This window comes from Tympanuchus pallidicinctus, unplaced genomic scaffold (assembly GCF_026119805.1).
Source record: "Tympanuchus pallidicinctus isolate F22 unplaced genomic scaffold, pur_lepc_1.0 scaffold31, whole genome shotgun sequence".
Taxonomy (NCBI): Eukaryota; Metazoa; Chordata; class Aves; order Galliformes; family Phasianidae; genus Tympanuchus; species Tympanuchus pallidicinctus.
In genome coordinates, this window is record NW_026294749.1 from 9,443,039 (window position 1) to 9,458,658 (window position 15,620).

Consider the following 15,620-nt stretch of genomic DNA (forward strand, 5'->3'; position numbering starts at 1 on the left):
GATAATCTGTGTCTGTATTGATGCAACGGAGACGTATAGATCTTACCTCCTTCAACAAAGAGGTCTCTGTCTTTTAACCTGCTTGTATGCTTTTCCATCTTGAACTCAGCATTTTCTGGCTGTATAAATTGCAGTGATAGCTTTAGGCAGCCTCCAAAGAACAGTGGCAGAAGCAGCACCTCACTACAGAGGGCCTCAGTGCAATGCCAGGACTTGTGTGAAACACTGCACTGGGCACAGCCTGCAGTGGTTGCTCTGCTATGCAGTGCTGTAACTTCCCTCCCATCCATGACAAGGCTTTTAGATACCTTCTTAATGCAACATCTGTCTTAAAGGCTGTGTGAATGTTAACCTCGAGCTGTAGGAATCTAGCCCATATTAGTTTTTGAGCTAGCAGAGCTACCTGTCTGCATAGCTTATTTGTACTTTTTATCACTAAGGTTAATTCTGTAGATCCATGAACAGTGTTAAATTTGAAATTTAATAGAAGAATACTTCACGTGGACATAGGATCTTCAATTCTACTATAATGAAGCCACTAGTTTGGTTAACTTTTGTTCTATTACATATGTGGCTTTTTTTTTTTTTGCCAAGTGCACTGATAGTTCTCTGTCTATGATTGTTTTTTACTACAACACTTTTGATCTTGGGAGTAATTGGAAATTGTTAATATATAAGCATCTGCAGGGGAGAGATTATATCTCCTTTTCATTAGACTTTGTACACAGCTATTTTTTTCAGCTTAGATACCCTTGTAGTAAACATTATATCTTAGAGAAGCTGTGTTCTTGCCAAAGTAAGCTTTATTTAAGGAGGTGTATATTTGCATTTTGGAGAAAGGTTGCAATTAAGACAGGAGCTTTTCACCTAGCCATTTTTACTCTGCTTGTTCAGAGAAGAGAAATCAGATGGCTTTGTATGATACAGTCGTGTCATTTGGTAGGCCAGTCTGAGAAGACATCAACCTTGGATTTCTTATCATTTCATAGAATGTCTTGGGTTGGAAGGGACCTTAATAAAGATCATTGAGTTCCAACCTCTCTGCTGTGTGCAGGGTTGCCACCCACTAAATCAGGCACCAGCTCAGGCTGCCCAGTGCCCCATCCAGCCTGGCCTTGAATGCCTTCTGGATGGGAACCCACAGCTTCTCTGGGCAGCCTGTGCCAGTGCATCACCACTCTCTGAGTAAAGAATTTCCTACAAACATATAATCACGACCTTCCCTCTTCATGGTTTAAAACCATTCCCCTTTGTTCTGTCATTATCGGGCTTTGTAAAACATCGGTCTGCCTCTTGTTTATACTTGTTTCTTCTTAATATCTAACCTAAATTTCAATCCTTTCAGTTTAAAACCATTCCCTTTTGTCTTATCACTATCTGCTCATGTGAAAAGTCGATCTCCCTCCTGTTTACAAGTTGCTTTCATTATTGGAAGGCTGCAATGAGTTCTCCACAGAGCCTTCTCTTCTCCACACTGAACAAACCCAGCTCCCTCAGCCTTTCTTTGTGGCACAGATCTTCAGTCATCTTCCTGGCCCTCCTTTGGAAGGCCTCCAACAGCTCCATGTCTTATTGTTGCAATTGGTGTGAGACTCCACTGAAATGTAAGATGAAGCACTCCTTTACACACTGCATGCTTTGGAAACAGCTATAATGTACATCGTGGCTTAAAACTACATCGTGCAAAACTTCTGACGTCCTTTATATTATTCAGATAACTTCCTGTGTCCATTAAAGCTTTGTGGAGTGCCATGCTGCAAACACACGTTATTATAAATGAATATACATATATAATATTTTGCAATATACATATTGCTTATGCCACATACTTTTTATACTATACGTCCCATTCAGAAAAGAGAGCGTCTCATCTGTTCTCAGCACTGCTTGTCTTTTTATCCATTTTATCTTATCAGTCATCCTTCTTGTGCGTTTGCAGGATATCCTTCCTGTCTACAGCATCTTGTGCTTGCCTTGTCTTGAAGCCTTTTATTCCTTGGAAGCAACCAGCTACAAAAGTCTTTGCTCCTTTGGTCCCACTGCTCACGTATCTACATAAAATGATTATTCGCTGTGCCTGGCTTTGCCATCAGACTGTTATGAAATACAGAATTTTACTGCACTTCTGCCTGAATCCAAAGCAAAATAATATTTTTTGTATCCTGATTAGCTTACAAAATTATACATTGCTGTACTTGGACAAGTGTCAGAAGTGCTCTCACAGTTTGGTTGCTCTTAACAGCACTGCTGTTAGGGAGAATGTGGTTTTGCAGGGGTCTGTTAATGTGTTAGCTTCCTCCATCCTCGGTTCTGTTTGGTTTTGTCTTTCCTCTTTTTCCTCTCTCTTTCTGAAAACAACAGGTTTCTTTTGTGAGCCAGGTGAGCAATTCCACACTATAGCTTCACTCTGTTTACATCAGGCAGTGGCTTATATCCGTCCTGTGTCTTATTTACTGCATCAGGTTTTGAGATGCATAAAACAACATATGACAAACTCTGAAAGCAAAAGATAGTTTTAGATGTTGACAGTACATGTTCTGCAGGTCTAGCATGATTCACCATTCTTTCTCATCCAAGCAAATTCTTTGTTAGGTCTTGTATTTCTGAGAAGTGTGTGAAGTAACTGAATTACAAAATATGCAAAACAAATGCCATGGTGATCACGTTTGATGTTTTGGTGCACACAACCCAGTCTAATCCAGGTTTAAACCTCCTCCAACCTTAACAGGAAAAGTCAACATGCAGTGTTGAATAGAAGCACAGGTAACTTCTACCTCGAATATTCCACAAAGTAGGTGATCTGGCAGTGTTTGGGAGAACCCAATTTTCTGCTGTGTGACAGCAAGGCCAGGGCTCAGGAAAGGTAAAAAAAGGCTCCTCTACAGCTATTGATAGCCTGGTGCCCTGGGCAGCTGCCTGCCTGCCTGGTGAGTCAGGGCCATAGGATTCTGCAGTCTCTGAGAGAGGAGCTGGCATGCTGCTGCCAGCTACATTTTCAAGGGGGGAAGGGAAAATCCTTCCATAAAGAGAATTTTCACCTTTGTACTTCAACAGCAGGGCACTCTTTTGTGCCTTCTAAGGCAGCTGTGTGCTGCCCTACCTTCTTCTTCTTCAGTTGGCCTCATACTGACCTTTTGTCCTTACTGCTGCAAGCCTTAGACTGCTTTTCTAGGGAAGGACTGGTGAGCTGTAGACAAACTGATGTGAAGGATCAGCATGAACTGCAAAAAGCACAGGAAGAAAAGCTTTGGAGCAGAGCTTTGGAGCTTTGGAGATTGATTCAACCAAAGTCAAGGGAGAAGCAGACGACAAAGAGCATGAGATGTCTGCTGAATTATGCATTATACACAAATACTCCAGTGAAGGACTACTGAGTAAAATTTGAGTAAGAGAAAATGTGAACACCTAAATCTAGCAAACATTGGATTTTAATGTTTCTTATCTTTCTCTGTGCTAACTTCCATGAGGGGACTTCTTGATCCCCTCTTCTTTCACTTTTCCTCATCCTAGGAGACATCTACATGTGCTCATGGCTGCACTAGAACACTGTGTTCTCCTGTTCCTAAAGAGCCCTTGTGCTGCAATGACCCACTTACTTTATATAAAACTCACCTCAGATTGTTTTCTGTTTCCACCCACAGGTAAAAGCTGCCAAATTTTGACATTTCAGATTTTTTTTTTTCCCAGCTTGACATTTGAAATGTTTCAGAATAGCTTTTTTTTAAAAAAGTTATAAAAAAGAAAATTCCCACGCCTGCTAATATTGGCACTGAACGCTTAGCATTTTTATCATAATTTAGATGGTTTAAGAGCTTCTTGCATGTACTTCTGGATAGAATATCAGAAAGGCACAAATGTACCCTTTTGGTGGATGCTACCATTCAGGAAAGTGGGCAACGTGTTCCTGAAGTCAGCAGGAATGGTAGCACCATGACAGTGGCCGAGAGGAGAATTGGGGTGGACAGAGGAGGAAGAGAGAACCACAATATTTAATCACAGCACTGTGTCACCAAAGTTTGTCATCTCTGTTTAACAAATGAAGAAACAGATGTGAAGTAAGCACATTCTAAGTCAGTGCCTTGGAATAGTGGAGTATCGGAGCCAGTCTGTGACATAAGCCTCGTGGTCACATCTGTTTTGTAGCTGTTGGTAAGAGAGTGTTTGGTTTGACACAGATTTGTTTGCAAACAGTATTCACAGCTGGCTGAGGTTTTTCTAGTCCTGTTCTCTGGTCTTTTTTTGTTTTGTGGTGCTGCTTTATGTCAAAGATTACCAGGTAGCCATCCTGATTTTAATGAAGTGCTTCCACTTTGTGGAAGGCTTTGTGTAAATTTGTTTTGGACTGTGTGTCCAAAACTGTGTGGACTGTGTGGATGTCCCTTTTCATTGCAGGGGAGTTGGACTAGATGATTTTTAAAGATCCTTTCCAACTTAATTCAATTTTTCTTCTTCATGGCCATCCCTCCAACTTTCATAGTGCTACCTGTTCAATTTTGCCATATCACATACACAGTTTCCTTTTATCCCTTAACATCCAAACCAATGATTTAGGCAGCTGGATTGCTGTGTGCAAGTGGGAGAAGAGCAAGGTAATAGAACGTGTCAGGGTACTCGAAAAAGTAGTATGTAGGAATGACTGAGATCTGTCTTTTCTCTCTGGCAGAGATATTATCAGAAAGTGGCTTTGAATAGAATCATAATAAAATTTTGCAGTGAGAAAGATATAATGCTTTTGGCACATCATTACCTAGAAATGTAATACTGAAATTACACTTTCATCTCATTCTTAAGTTAAAATGTAGAACTGTTATAAAAATAATGCATCCATGTTGCACGTACTATAATTTGATCTAAGTACTTTACAGGCCTTAACCTTCTAGATGTATATCTCATGAGAACCACTTTTTTGAAGTAGGCAAATAGACATTGACCTTATTTTAGTAAATGACAGAATGGTAGCCTGAAAAACAGTAACATCTTAATGTGAAAAACTTTTTCCTCAAAATGCTTAGAGAACAAATTATTTGAAAGAGATAATGTTACGTATTATGAGTATCAGGCAGGAAAAAAAAAGATTTCTAGAACTATTTTCACTAAAGTTGACAGTCCAGCAGGAGCAAAACTTGATTGGTAAAGTTAGATCAGCACAAAACCTTCTGTTTGGGTGTACCAATTTTTACTAGTGGAGTGATATTACATTTGAATCAGCCGCTCTTCCTTGATTGCATCCAGGCTTTATAACGTATCCCAGAACACAAAGGTGCTTGGTGAGCAAAACCTTAGTGAAGATGAGCTTAAACCAATCAGGGTACAATTGCAAGTACAGGACTTAAAATTCCTTTGATTGCTGTCTGCCATTTATTTGATGGAGCAAATGCAATGGAGCCAGATCTCAGATTTCATCTGTAGGCAGCAAGCTGTAAACCTGTTCTGCAAGAGACCTCAGTGGGTTTTTAATCCTGCTGCCTTGGCCATTGTGCCTTGACTACATGAGGAGTTTGTGGAAACCTCACTTGCTAGTGGGAAGCCTGCTGAAGGTGACTTGGGCCACAAAGAGCGTAGCTCTCCATGTCACAAATTCTCACCAAAAGTCACAGGTTCTCAACCACTGACTGCTCTCTGTGCTTGTACATCACTACACAGTGGTAAGTTGGTGAGAGTGTAAGCCCAAGGGTGTTAAGACCTCATTGAAAGGGTGGATAACAGCAGGACAAGGGGAAATGGTTTTAAGTTGAGGGAGGGAAGATTTAGGTTGGATGTCAGGGGGAAGTTCTTTACACAGAGAGTGGTGAGGTGCTGGAACAGCTGCCCACAGAGGCTGTCGATGCCCCGTCCCTGGAGGTGTTCAAGGCCAGGTTGGATGGGGCCCTGGGCAGCCTGGGCTGGTATTAAATGGGGAGGTTGGTGGCCCTGCCTGTGGCAGGGGGTTGGAGATTCATGATCCTTGAGGTCCTTTCCAACCCTGGCCATTCTGTGATTCTGTGATTCTGAGTCCTTGAGGTGATTTCTTGGATGTCAAGATGATGATCCTTTCAAGGAACTCTGGTATCACAGAGTACCTTTGTCCTACCTGCATTTGTAGAGGATTAAATGTATGTAATATAAATATGTAATACGTACAGTTTTTTAGACAAAAAGCATGAAGAAATAGTCTTATATTTTGCATTTATGTAATGAATTCTTCATAGTGTAGGAAAACAGACTGCTGAGAAAATGAATTCATTGTACAAACTGTGAATCCTCTTTTCATCACATATACAATTGGTATGTCAATTCAGTTGCTTTGTTTGCCATTTTTCAACTAAGTAGCTAAATTAGTAGATGGACTGTAAATAAAATCAAACCTCTCTAAAAAACTGTCTTGCTGTTAATGTGGAGACGTATTTTGAAATTTTAGTTATTTTCCACTGTCTGATCTTTGTTTTTGTTTTTGTTTTTTTTTCTGCTAAAAATGAAAGAGGGCACAGGAAGTTCAAATCTTCACATACAGATTTAGGTAAAAATCATCATCCTGTTAAAAACCTTCCTGTAAGTCCTTCCATCATCTTTTTGAATTGCTTCCAGAATACATTCTCCAAGCTCAGAAAATTGAGGCGAAAGTTATAATAGCTATAAAACTATTTAAGATGTAGGTTTTGGGTGAAGTTCCATGGCACTGCACAGATCTGTTATGAAATATATCCAAATCACCCTCTTGTAGCACAGCACCCTCTACAAGTATTGCAAGAAGGCTTAACTTCTTATCCTTATCTACAGTCAAGTGGTGAGTGGGTGAAGGAGAATCCCCGTGCATTAACAGTCCCCAGAAACCCCTGTTCTCCTGGTGTGGTGTCCCTAGTGGCTCAGATAGAGGACATAGAAGCTCAATTCAAACCCCATGCTGTTGTTGGAAGTTCCTTAAGCACTTCCTGGCCATGTTGGCAGGAGAGGTTAAATGTCAGTCCTGGAAGTCTAAATTAAGAACAAGGCTCTGGGCTGCTGGTAGGCCTACAGGAACTCCTCAGCCTTTGTCCTCGCTCTGTACCCGGCTGACCTGAGCTGCCCCCAAAATACAAATCCACTGCACCATGCTGTCAAAACAAATTACTCAATATCAGGCAGCACCGCAGAGGAGACAGAAGGCAGGATCTCAGTGAAAGTAAAAGGCTGTTCTCTCATGGTTGCTGAGGAACTAAGGCAGACTAAATGCTTTGACAAGAGGGGAACTTTTCCCCTTCCCCAAATGTTGCCATAGGTCTTGATGCAGAAGGTAATCAAGTCTCCTATGAGGGCAGAGAGCAAGACATGAAGAGCCCAGGTACCTGAAGAGCCCTGTTCCTAAGGTTGGCAGATCTTAAGAACCTTGCACTGCATTTCTTAAAAGTGGTCAGGTATTTAATCAGGAAAGCCCATATTAGAAGCCCTAATGACCCTTTAATTCAGAGGCATCCAGTGCTGCAGCTGGCCTCAGTGGACAGGAGCAGGGAGGGAGAAAAGGAACAAAGCAACAGAGGGAAGAAGCCGGCAGATCTGATGAGGAGGACAGGATTACCATGTGAGCATGTAATAGATCTGTGGAGAACAAAGCTTGCTTAGACCTGCACTCATAAAACAAGTTGGTTTTCATTTACAATAAACCATGCAAGCCGATACCAAAATATGCCAGAAATCCACATTTTGTAATTTTGTTAGCAGTGATTTGCCATTTACTGCATGCTCTTTGATTTTGTTCAAGGAGGTGGTTGTTCTGTTTTATTTAGAAGCAAGTTCACTTACTTGCCTGTGTACTTTGGAGATAAAATTAGAGCACTGTGCGTCAGTCCATTGCCCCAGTTTTGTTTCGTGACTTCACTGAAGGTGGTCTAATATGCGTTAAATAGGCAAAAGAATTGTGGAGCCCCAAGGTCCAAATTACGTGTATTTGAAACTGGCATGCCTAATAAAAGGTGGGGATGCTGACATTGGAGTGGAGAAGTCTGCCATTTTTGTGTCATCAAACAGTTTGAAACGTTCCTAGGAAGGTGTCTGTGCTGAAAACAGACCTAAAACTCTTTCTGAATGGACCAGAGGCTGATGATAAATCATAGTAAATCCTGGAAGTTACCTGATCTCAGCGGAGCCTTGAGAGGGAGAACTGATAACTGCACATCTTGTCGGGCAGATTATAACCTCCTGTAACCTTCTAAGCCTCCCCCTTTTATGGAGCTGAGAACAGTAGCCTCTTTCTTGTAAATGGAGGCTGCTGACTGAGAGTCTGAATTAAGAATGCAAAAGGAAAGACAAAAGAATGAAGCCTGTTTAATTAATATGAAGGATCCCCCTGCATAATCTACCGAACTCGACTGAGCAGAGTGTAGGAGTTAGTGCTGAAGGGTCTGACTTGCTGATTTGGATAAACGCAATACTCAGCAGATGAAGTCACACGTAATTAATTGTTCTGTGTTGCATTCTTTCCTATGTAATGACCTGTAGCATTCACACTTACAATAATTGATGCTTTTTGTGTGCTGGAGCTACAGGATAGCCAATTAAGGCAGTGAAAGTGGTAGTTGTGTGGAAGTTCTAGCATTGCTATGCTACTAACATATAGGCTCTAAGTTCTTTTTCTTTTGTTATTTCTAGTGCCTGAAACAGTACATGCAGCTGGCCATTCAAGAAGGTTGTGGTTCTCCTATCACTTGTCCAGACATGCTCTGTGTGAACCATGGGACCCTACAAGAAGCTGAGGTATTAACACTTCTTTCTCCTTTTTTAAGCATAAAAACCCCAAAGTTCTTTTCTTCATCTACATAATAAATATGATCATGTACTTTTTCCTCCCTTTAATTACCTTTAATGAGCTTTTGGCAAGAAGCCTGACTGACAGGAACTACTAGAAACAAACAGATGTTTTTCAAGGGTTTTGCTCCTTTTTCCATCTGTGCCTTGAGGAAAGGCTTAATTGGCATCCAGACAACCTCTGAATTATCCGTGCAGGTGACTTAACCAGAATACCTTGTAGCCTAGAATTGCTGAGCCTCCATTAGTGCTGTCAGTTAAATTAGATTTGATATGACTACAGACACTACAATTCCAGCACCTCTTCAAACCCAAGAGCAACAACACAAACTGATTATACACAAAGCCAGCACGTTTTCTTCTGTGTTTATAATGAGCAGCAGCAACCAATTTGTGGCCCAATATAAATACATGAGACGGTAAAACTGCATTGAAAGAAAGGTATCTGCACAGCAGTTTCTCTTAAGACCTAAGAGAAAAGTCTCTTTTTTCCCAGGGCAGAGATGGTAGAAATGGAGAGCTCAGAAGCTAAATGAGGTTTGGGCACAGCTGTTTGCACATCTGGCACATGCACAATCCCCCGAGTGACATGAAGGTTCAGTTTGGAAGTTGGAGGCAGAAAAGTGGAGGGAAAATGTAGCTTTAGACCTTGCACGCCTTGGGGCAGAGGGGATTCAAGGGGCTGTAAATGGCCCCTAGAAGGCTTCCTAATGGCCTCCCAGCAGCACTCAAACAGCCTTCTGGCTCACTTAGAGCTTGTGCGGTTTCTGAATTGGGCTTAGTGCCAAGCCTGTAACATGGGGAGGAACTGCTGACTGTGTGTCTGGAACCACACATGCCGGCTATTCTGCTCATCTAGAAAGCAGTATAAAACTGTGGATAAATCTGATGCTGCCCTGCAGCTATTCTTGCTTGCTCTGTGAGCCAGGTAAACCCCTGCTGGGCAGAGGAATACAAGCAGAAAAGAAAGACTAAAGTCTTTTGGCTTGTTTGGTGCATTCTCTCTGCAGTTGTGCACAGGAACAAAATCAAGGAGAATCAGGCCTCCGTCTCAGAACTAAAGAAAGGCAGTTTATTATTTTCTGCATTCCTTTAAGCTCTGTTTGTACAGGTGGCATAACTGTATTAGAGATGTATAATTCTGTTCAAATGCAATCAGTGACAGCACAGTTCCTTGATGAATTTGGCCTGTGGTCTTTTCTTTCAAAAATTTTTGTGCTGTGCAGTAAAAGCTGCAAGATCAGATCATAGTAGCTAAGCTATTTCTCACAAATATTTGAGATGTGATTACTTTCTGACGGGAATGTGATATTAAGTAGCAAACTCAATTCCATTAACCATGGGATGAGATTTTCCTTTGGCCAAACCCAGCTACTGTGGAAAGAAATCAGCTGCTGCCATTCCTCCTTTTTTTTTTTCTTTCTTTTTTTCAGTAAATGCAGAAAGGGCATAGCAATGTCATTCCTACCTATTGCACCACACTGAAGGCAACCAATGTTTACTGAAAACGCTGCTTTTAAAGAAAATGAACAAATGCTAGGAAGAATTCTGCACTGATAAACTAGGGCTATGATGCTATAGGAATTATAAGAATGTATTTCCCATTAATAAGCAGAAGGGCACTCCAGGGTTAAGTATTAACAGACCATTAGCTTAATCCTTGAGTGCTTTTTAGGACTAAGGTAGAATGACCAAACTACCTAAGACATGCGTTAATGTCTGGTGGATGAATTAATATTCTAACAGTCCCTCTTGCCAGCTCTCTTGAAGCACAAACCTTCTGCTTGAAAAGCAAACAAGTTCCCAGTCTGGTTAAAGCAAACTGCTCATGTATGAGGACTGCTGCAAAAGTAATGCTTCCTGTTTTATTATGTTGGCACATGACATCAGAGGTGAATGTCGGTGGTGTGGCAGTAGAGGTTGAACCTTCCCACAAATATTCTGATGCATTTCGTTGTCTTATGTGAGATAACTGCAGAGGGGCAGCCTGGCAAAATGGCATCTGACATGGAAGTGCATCCAAAGCAAAGGTGTGTCATTTCCCTCACGTGGAAAGAGCAGCACCTACTGACATTTATTGATGCTTGCTGAATGTTTCTGGAGACTGAACTGTGGATACAAGCGCAGTGAGGCAGTAGTGATCTTGTTCATCACTGGTGAAATCGTATAGCTAACAGTGGTGGCTATGCTGAAAAAGAGTGTTTTGTAGCTGAGAATTCGCTCTATCAAATACTGTTATTGTGCACTTTGTAGTTGTTGGAGTTTCCATGGAAATAAAGAAAAGGCATTACTTTTGGAGTGACCTACATATTTTACTAAATACTTCAGTAAAGAAAACCTTAGGAACCAATAAAGCGAGAACAATTGAAATAATAGATTATGAATAATCTGCATGATCAGACTGCAAATTATGCATGAGCATTCTGTGTTCTCTTCTGTAAAGACTGAAAATGTGGCCTTTAAAAGCTGTTAGTTACACAAATCCTTATTCAGATGGTGCAGAATATCTGTAAGTGTGGCTATTGTTTGGCACAGAAGCGCAGAATACAGTCACACTCTGAAACTTCAGGCGTGAAGGTATCAGTCTCCTTGTCTCCAGAAGGTCTGGATGTTTGCTCTCTGGCAGGTAAAAGTTCCACAGCAGGACAATGCCATGAGAAAAGACACAACCCTGGCAACCACTTTCTCACCTGTCCAGTAGCGTATGCTTTGAAGCCACTTACATTTATGCATTTCAGAGTTTCTCTTTTGGTAGATGTTAGTGTATGGAAGTAGGCATTCTTCTGAAATTGTTGTAGCTGTTGCCTGTACTAGCAGGTGCTGCTACAGTGTAAAGATAAAATGGATTATCCCTTTAACAGACACGTTGTTAAATTGGTTCCATACTTTGGGCTAAACTGTGTCTAATTATGTTAGTCAACACAGTTGTCTTGTTTGTTTTTCAAATGCCTTTTGCCCTATCCTGCATAAGGGAGATAAGGTGAACTTAGGCATAATTTTAAGTGAAGAAAAGCTTTTCCATTGATATCAATGGGCTGAGTCCTCTTCACTAAGGAAGCTGAACAATTTGTAATAAAGCTTATAAGCAACTTATAATATGTAGTAGTTATGGAAGATTATTTACTACTTTCTGTCAAGGTCTTTATTCAAGGTGTGTAGTGTTTCTTTAGTGTTTTCTGTTTACCTACTTTAATACCTTCACTGTGAATTAAGTATGCTTTGTCCTTTGAGCAAAATTCTTGCATTCCTGTTGTTCAGTACTAAATTATTTGAGCATTTGGATTGCTCTGGACTTGATTCTGACACACGTGCTTGTTGTGTTGCTTTTGACAGGTGAGGGCAAAAGCTCTGGGTAACATTTTAAATGTGTAATACAATTTCTTCCCATATTTCTCATGAAGAAATGAGCAAGTCTGAAGAACTGGAACGCGACTTTGTAGAACAGCTAAAGACTTCATCAGTATTTAGGGAGTAAACTACTCATTTGCAGAATATGAGATGCTGGGAGTTAAGGCTCAGCTTTTGGTGAACAAGAGCACTGTGTCTCTGGATCTTGGAGGAAAACATTTCAGGTTTTTTATTCTTAAAAAACTTAAGTCATTTGAACTAGAAAATTGTACCTTTAGGTGCTTAAAAAATATGCTTTCTGAACCCCCTGATTTGTTTTGTGTTTATAATAAAATCTAGCTGAAACTGGTATGTTCCCTGCCAGCTTTTTGTTCTGACAAACAGTACATTCAAATAGGAGGAACTGTTCCATGGGAGTGCTTGAAATCAAGTCTAATCTTAGATCATATCTTGGCCTGTTACATTAAGGTAGCAGCTGCTTGTAGTATAGCTTGTTTTAAAGTAGAAATAAATAGGTTTTGATGGTGGGAAGGCAATGGTTTTGCCACCAGACTCTTTCAAATTAACTGGTTACATGAAAAAAAGGAAGTTTAAAAGCAATCTTGTTGGACAAGATGTTTGTCCTTTTGCACTCTAAAAAGTACAATAAATGAAACTGCTTTGGATTTGTTCCCAGAAGTAGGAGGTGGAAGGAGCATCTGATGCTGATGCAGTCCTCTTCAACTGTGCACACTTCTTGCATCTCGAATACTCCTGTCTCTCTTGGGAATTCACTCAGTTGATTTAATTGGAACAGTTAATATCCCTAATCTAAAGAAAGGATGATTTATCACAATTTGAAATGGTTTTACTTGGTACAAATGCAATCACCAGCGTAAGCTGGGAATCAGTACTATGAATCAGGTCTTGAGTGCATTCGACAGCTTCCCATGTAGTACTCACTGGGATAATTTCTAGTGGATTGTGCTTCGCTGCCTCTGATGCCTCTTCTGTTTTGCAGCTCATAGGGCTGATGCCAGTGACCCATGTATATGTAATTCTAATCAGATTAATACTGTGAAGCAGGCAGTTGGGTTTTCCCCTTGCCTCATGAGTTCAGTGAGGAGAATAGTACCTTTGCAGTTAGTACAGTTTCTATTTCTTGTCCCTCCATCTGTGTGAATACCTGGTCTACACCAGTGCTAATCTGTCAGCACTTTGCAAAGAGATACAGAAATGGGATGGTGACCCAAATCTTAGAGTTCTTCACTGTTGTATTCCATACACAGCTGAGCAAAAATGCCATCGACTGTCAGTTTAAAATACTGTTTTTATTTTTAATTTGAAAATTGGTTTGCATTTTGCTGGAGGTGATTGAAATGGTAAAATGAGGAGGAAGGTGAGAAAATGTTGACCTATCTTTTTCAGGGTCAAAATTAAAATTGTTGTACGTGTTATTTACTTATATCAATCCAAGAGAAGTAAATGAGAGAGTCATTTTGTATGTATGTATGTATCATTAAATGAGCTCCTTGGTGGAGAAAACAAATTAATATTTCACAATTAGGTTATTGAATATGGTAGCTGAAAAAGAAAGGAGTGAGCGTAATTTCTGGCCATGAGATTGAACCTCCATATGATCTCCCTGCAAACCACAACCCAGCTTAGATCTGTTTTGCACTCTTAGCAAAGTTAGATGCTGCCTCTGTGAGTGCAACTTCAGCAGAGATGGGCAGTGCAGCCCTTTGCAAGTGGCTCTTGGTGCTGCTGGTTCAGGATCTTTCCTTGCTGTGTGTCTGCTAATGTGGAAAAGGGAGAAGCACTTGCCCTGATGAACTCTCCTCTTGTGGCATTATCAAGGCTTGATTCATATGGGTGTGAAAGGAAGGAAGACCTTTAAAGTTCTATTTATTGCCTCCTTGCATATCCTTTGAAAGCCTGAGAATAGAAGCAGGGAATTCTGTTTACCACTGTGATAACCAGCATTCAAAAGCAGGGAACTTGTTCTGCCTTGGCTCTTGCTTATAGCACTGCCCAAGTTACAAGGAACAGTCTGCCCCTGTGTAAACAGAACTCAGTTCAGTGCTTTCCTTCTCCTTCCTTTGCTCTGTTTCTTGCACAGTAATAGCACCTCTCGTTATTGTACCATACTGGGCAGTCTTTCGGAACACTCGGCAAGGGTCCAACTGGAGACTTTAGTGGTAGTGAGCCTCCCTAGTTTTCCTTTTTACCCTGGATGTTCTTATTTCAGATGGGAGCTGCCATTTCTCATGAGAACTGTCAGTATTCTGATGCTCTGACAAGAGAATTTTATCTGTTGCTTACAAAGTATAGAAAAACAAGAAAACTTATTTCAACTCCTGCCATTCCAATAAGTCTCACATCAAGATCTTTTCAGAAGAAGAGAGTCCTAGCCTCTCATTTTCTTCATAGGTTTTTATTGTAACTTTAATTTAGCTTTAAAAAAAGATTTAAAAAAGATTGTTGTAAAACCTGTCAATGTAGCAATGAATAATTGATTAATTTCTTGTCTGGAAGAGGAGACATCTGGATGCGCTCGCATTCTTTCAGCACTTTGCCACCTGCTATGTGGGCAGTTTGCTTCTGCTCAAGCTCCTTATCTGTTGAATGCAGTGTTCGAGGCAAGGCAGGGGAAGGGGTGTTTGGATGGACTCCTGAGTAGGGCTGAGACTGTTTCTGAGTCTGATCTGACCCCTGCCATAAAGACTGGGAGACGTGCATGAGCAGCCATTCATTTGGCCTGTGTTCTTGTCCATGAACAACGGTTTTCAGTTTCCAAGGCTGGGTAATTGTCACCTTCAGATGCATTAAACAAACATGAAATAAAACTTTATAGTAAACATAGAATCCATCCACAAAGAAGGCTTTCCTGTGCATGGTTAGAAGGACGTGAGTGAACTACTGGGCTATGGGGCTGAAGTAGGAGAGATTAATTACTCCTTTACGCTTTGGAGAAGGAAATCTAGGTATGGATGGGTGTGATGGTAAAATGCAAGAAGGAAAAGAAGGTGAATTTGAGAGCTGGCTCAGGAGAGCAGAAAAGTAGAACAGGGTGTTTATTTTTCTCAAGTCTCTAATTGTTTCTAATGCTTTTTCTTTGTTTCTCATTGCAGATTGCCTATTTGGTACCAGTTGACCAGTTTCAGCTATTCAAGAAGCTGAAATTTGAACGTGGTATGAAACTTTTCAGTTTCTGTTACCTTGGTTTTTAAAATGTCAGTGGAAGCAGTAATATAACAAACTCTAAAGCACTCTGCCTTAAGACAAAGTCCATTGGGTAAATTAAGGAAGAGGTGGAGAAAATATCATTATTTTGAAATTGTTTAACTGCAGTCGTAAAGTCCACAGGCCAATTTGAAATGATTTTGGTAAAACAAAATCAACAGTGGCACTTTACTGAAATATCATCCTTTTACTCAAACTTGTGGGCAGCACTCATTTTGCACTCAGACTGTGTGCCCGAAACACTGTCACCCTTCCTGCAGTGTGTTCAGCCTGGGTCCTTGAGGCAGTGG

The 15,620-nt window shown here is 40.7% G+C and overlaps 1 protein-coding gene across 5 annotated transcripts in view; it reads left to right on the forward strand.

The window, feature by feature from the left end:
• Positions 1–15,620, forward strand: part of RNF144B (ring finger protein 144B) — an 84,134-nt gene that overhangs the window by 51,673 nt on the left and 16,841 nt on the right. For all 5 annotated transcript variants that reach the window (XM_052697639.1, XM_052697642.1, XM_052697640.1 and 2 more), the window contains 2 exons: positions 8,602–8,706; positions 15,219–15,279. In XM_052697639.1, coding sequence (XP_052553599.1) covers positions 8,602–8,706; positions 15,219–15,279 — 166 coding nt within the window. The remainder of the gene's footprint in view (positions 1–8,601; positions 8,707–15,218; positions 15,280–15,620) is intronic.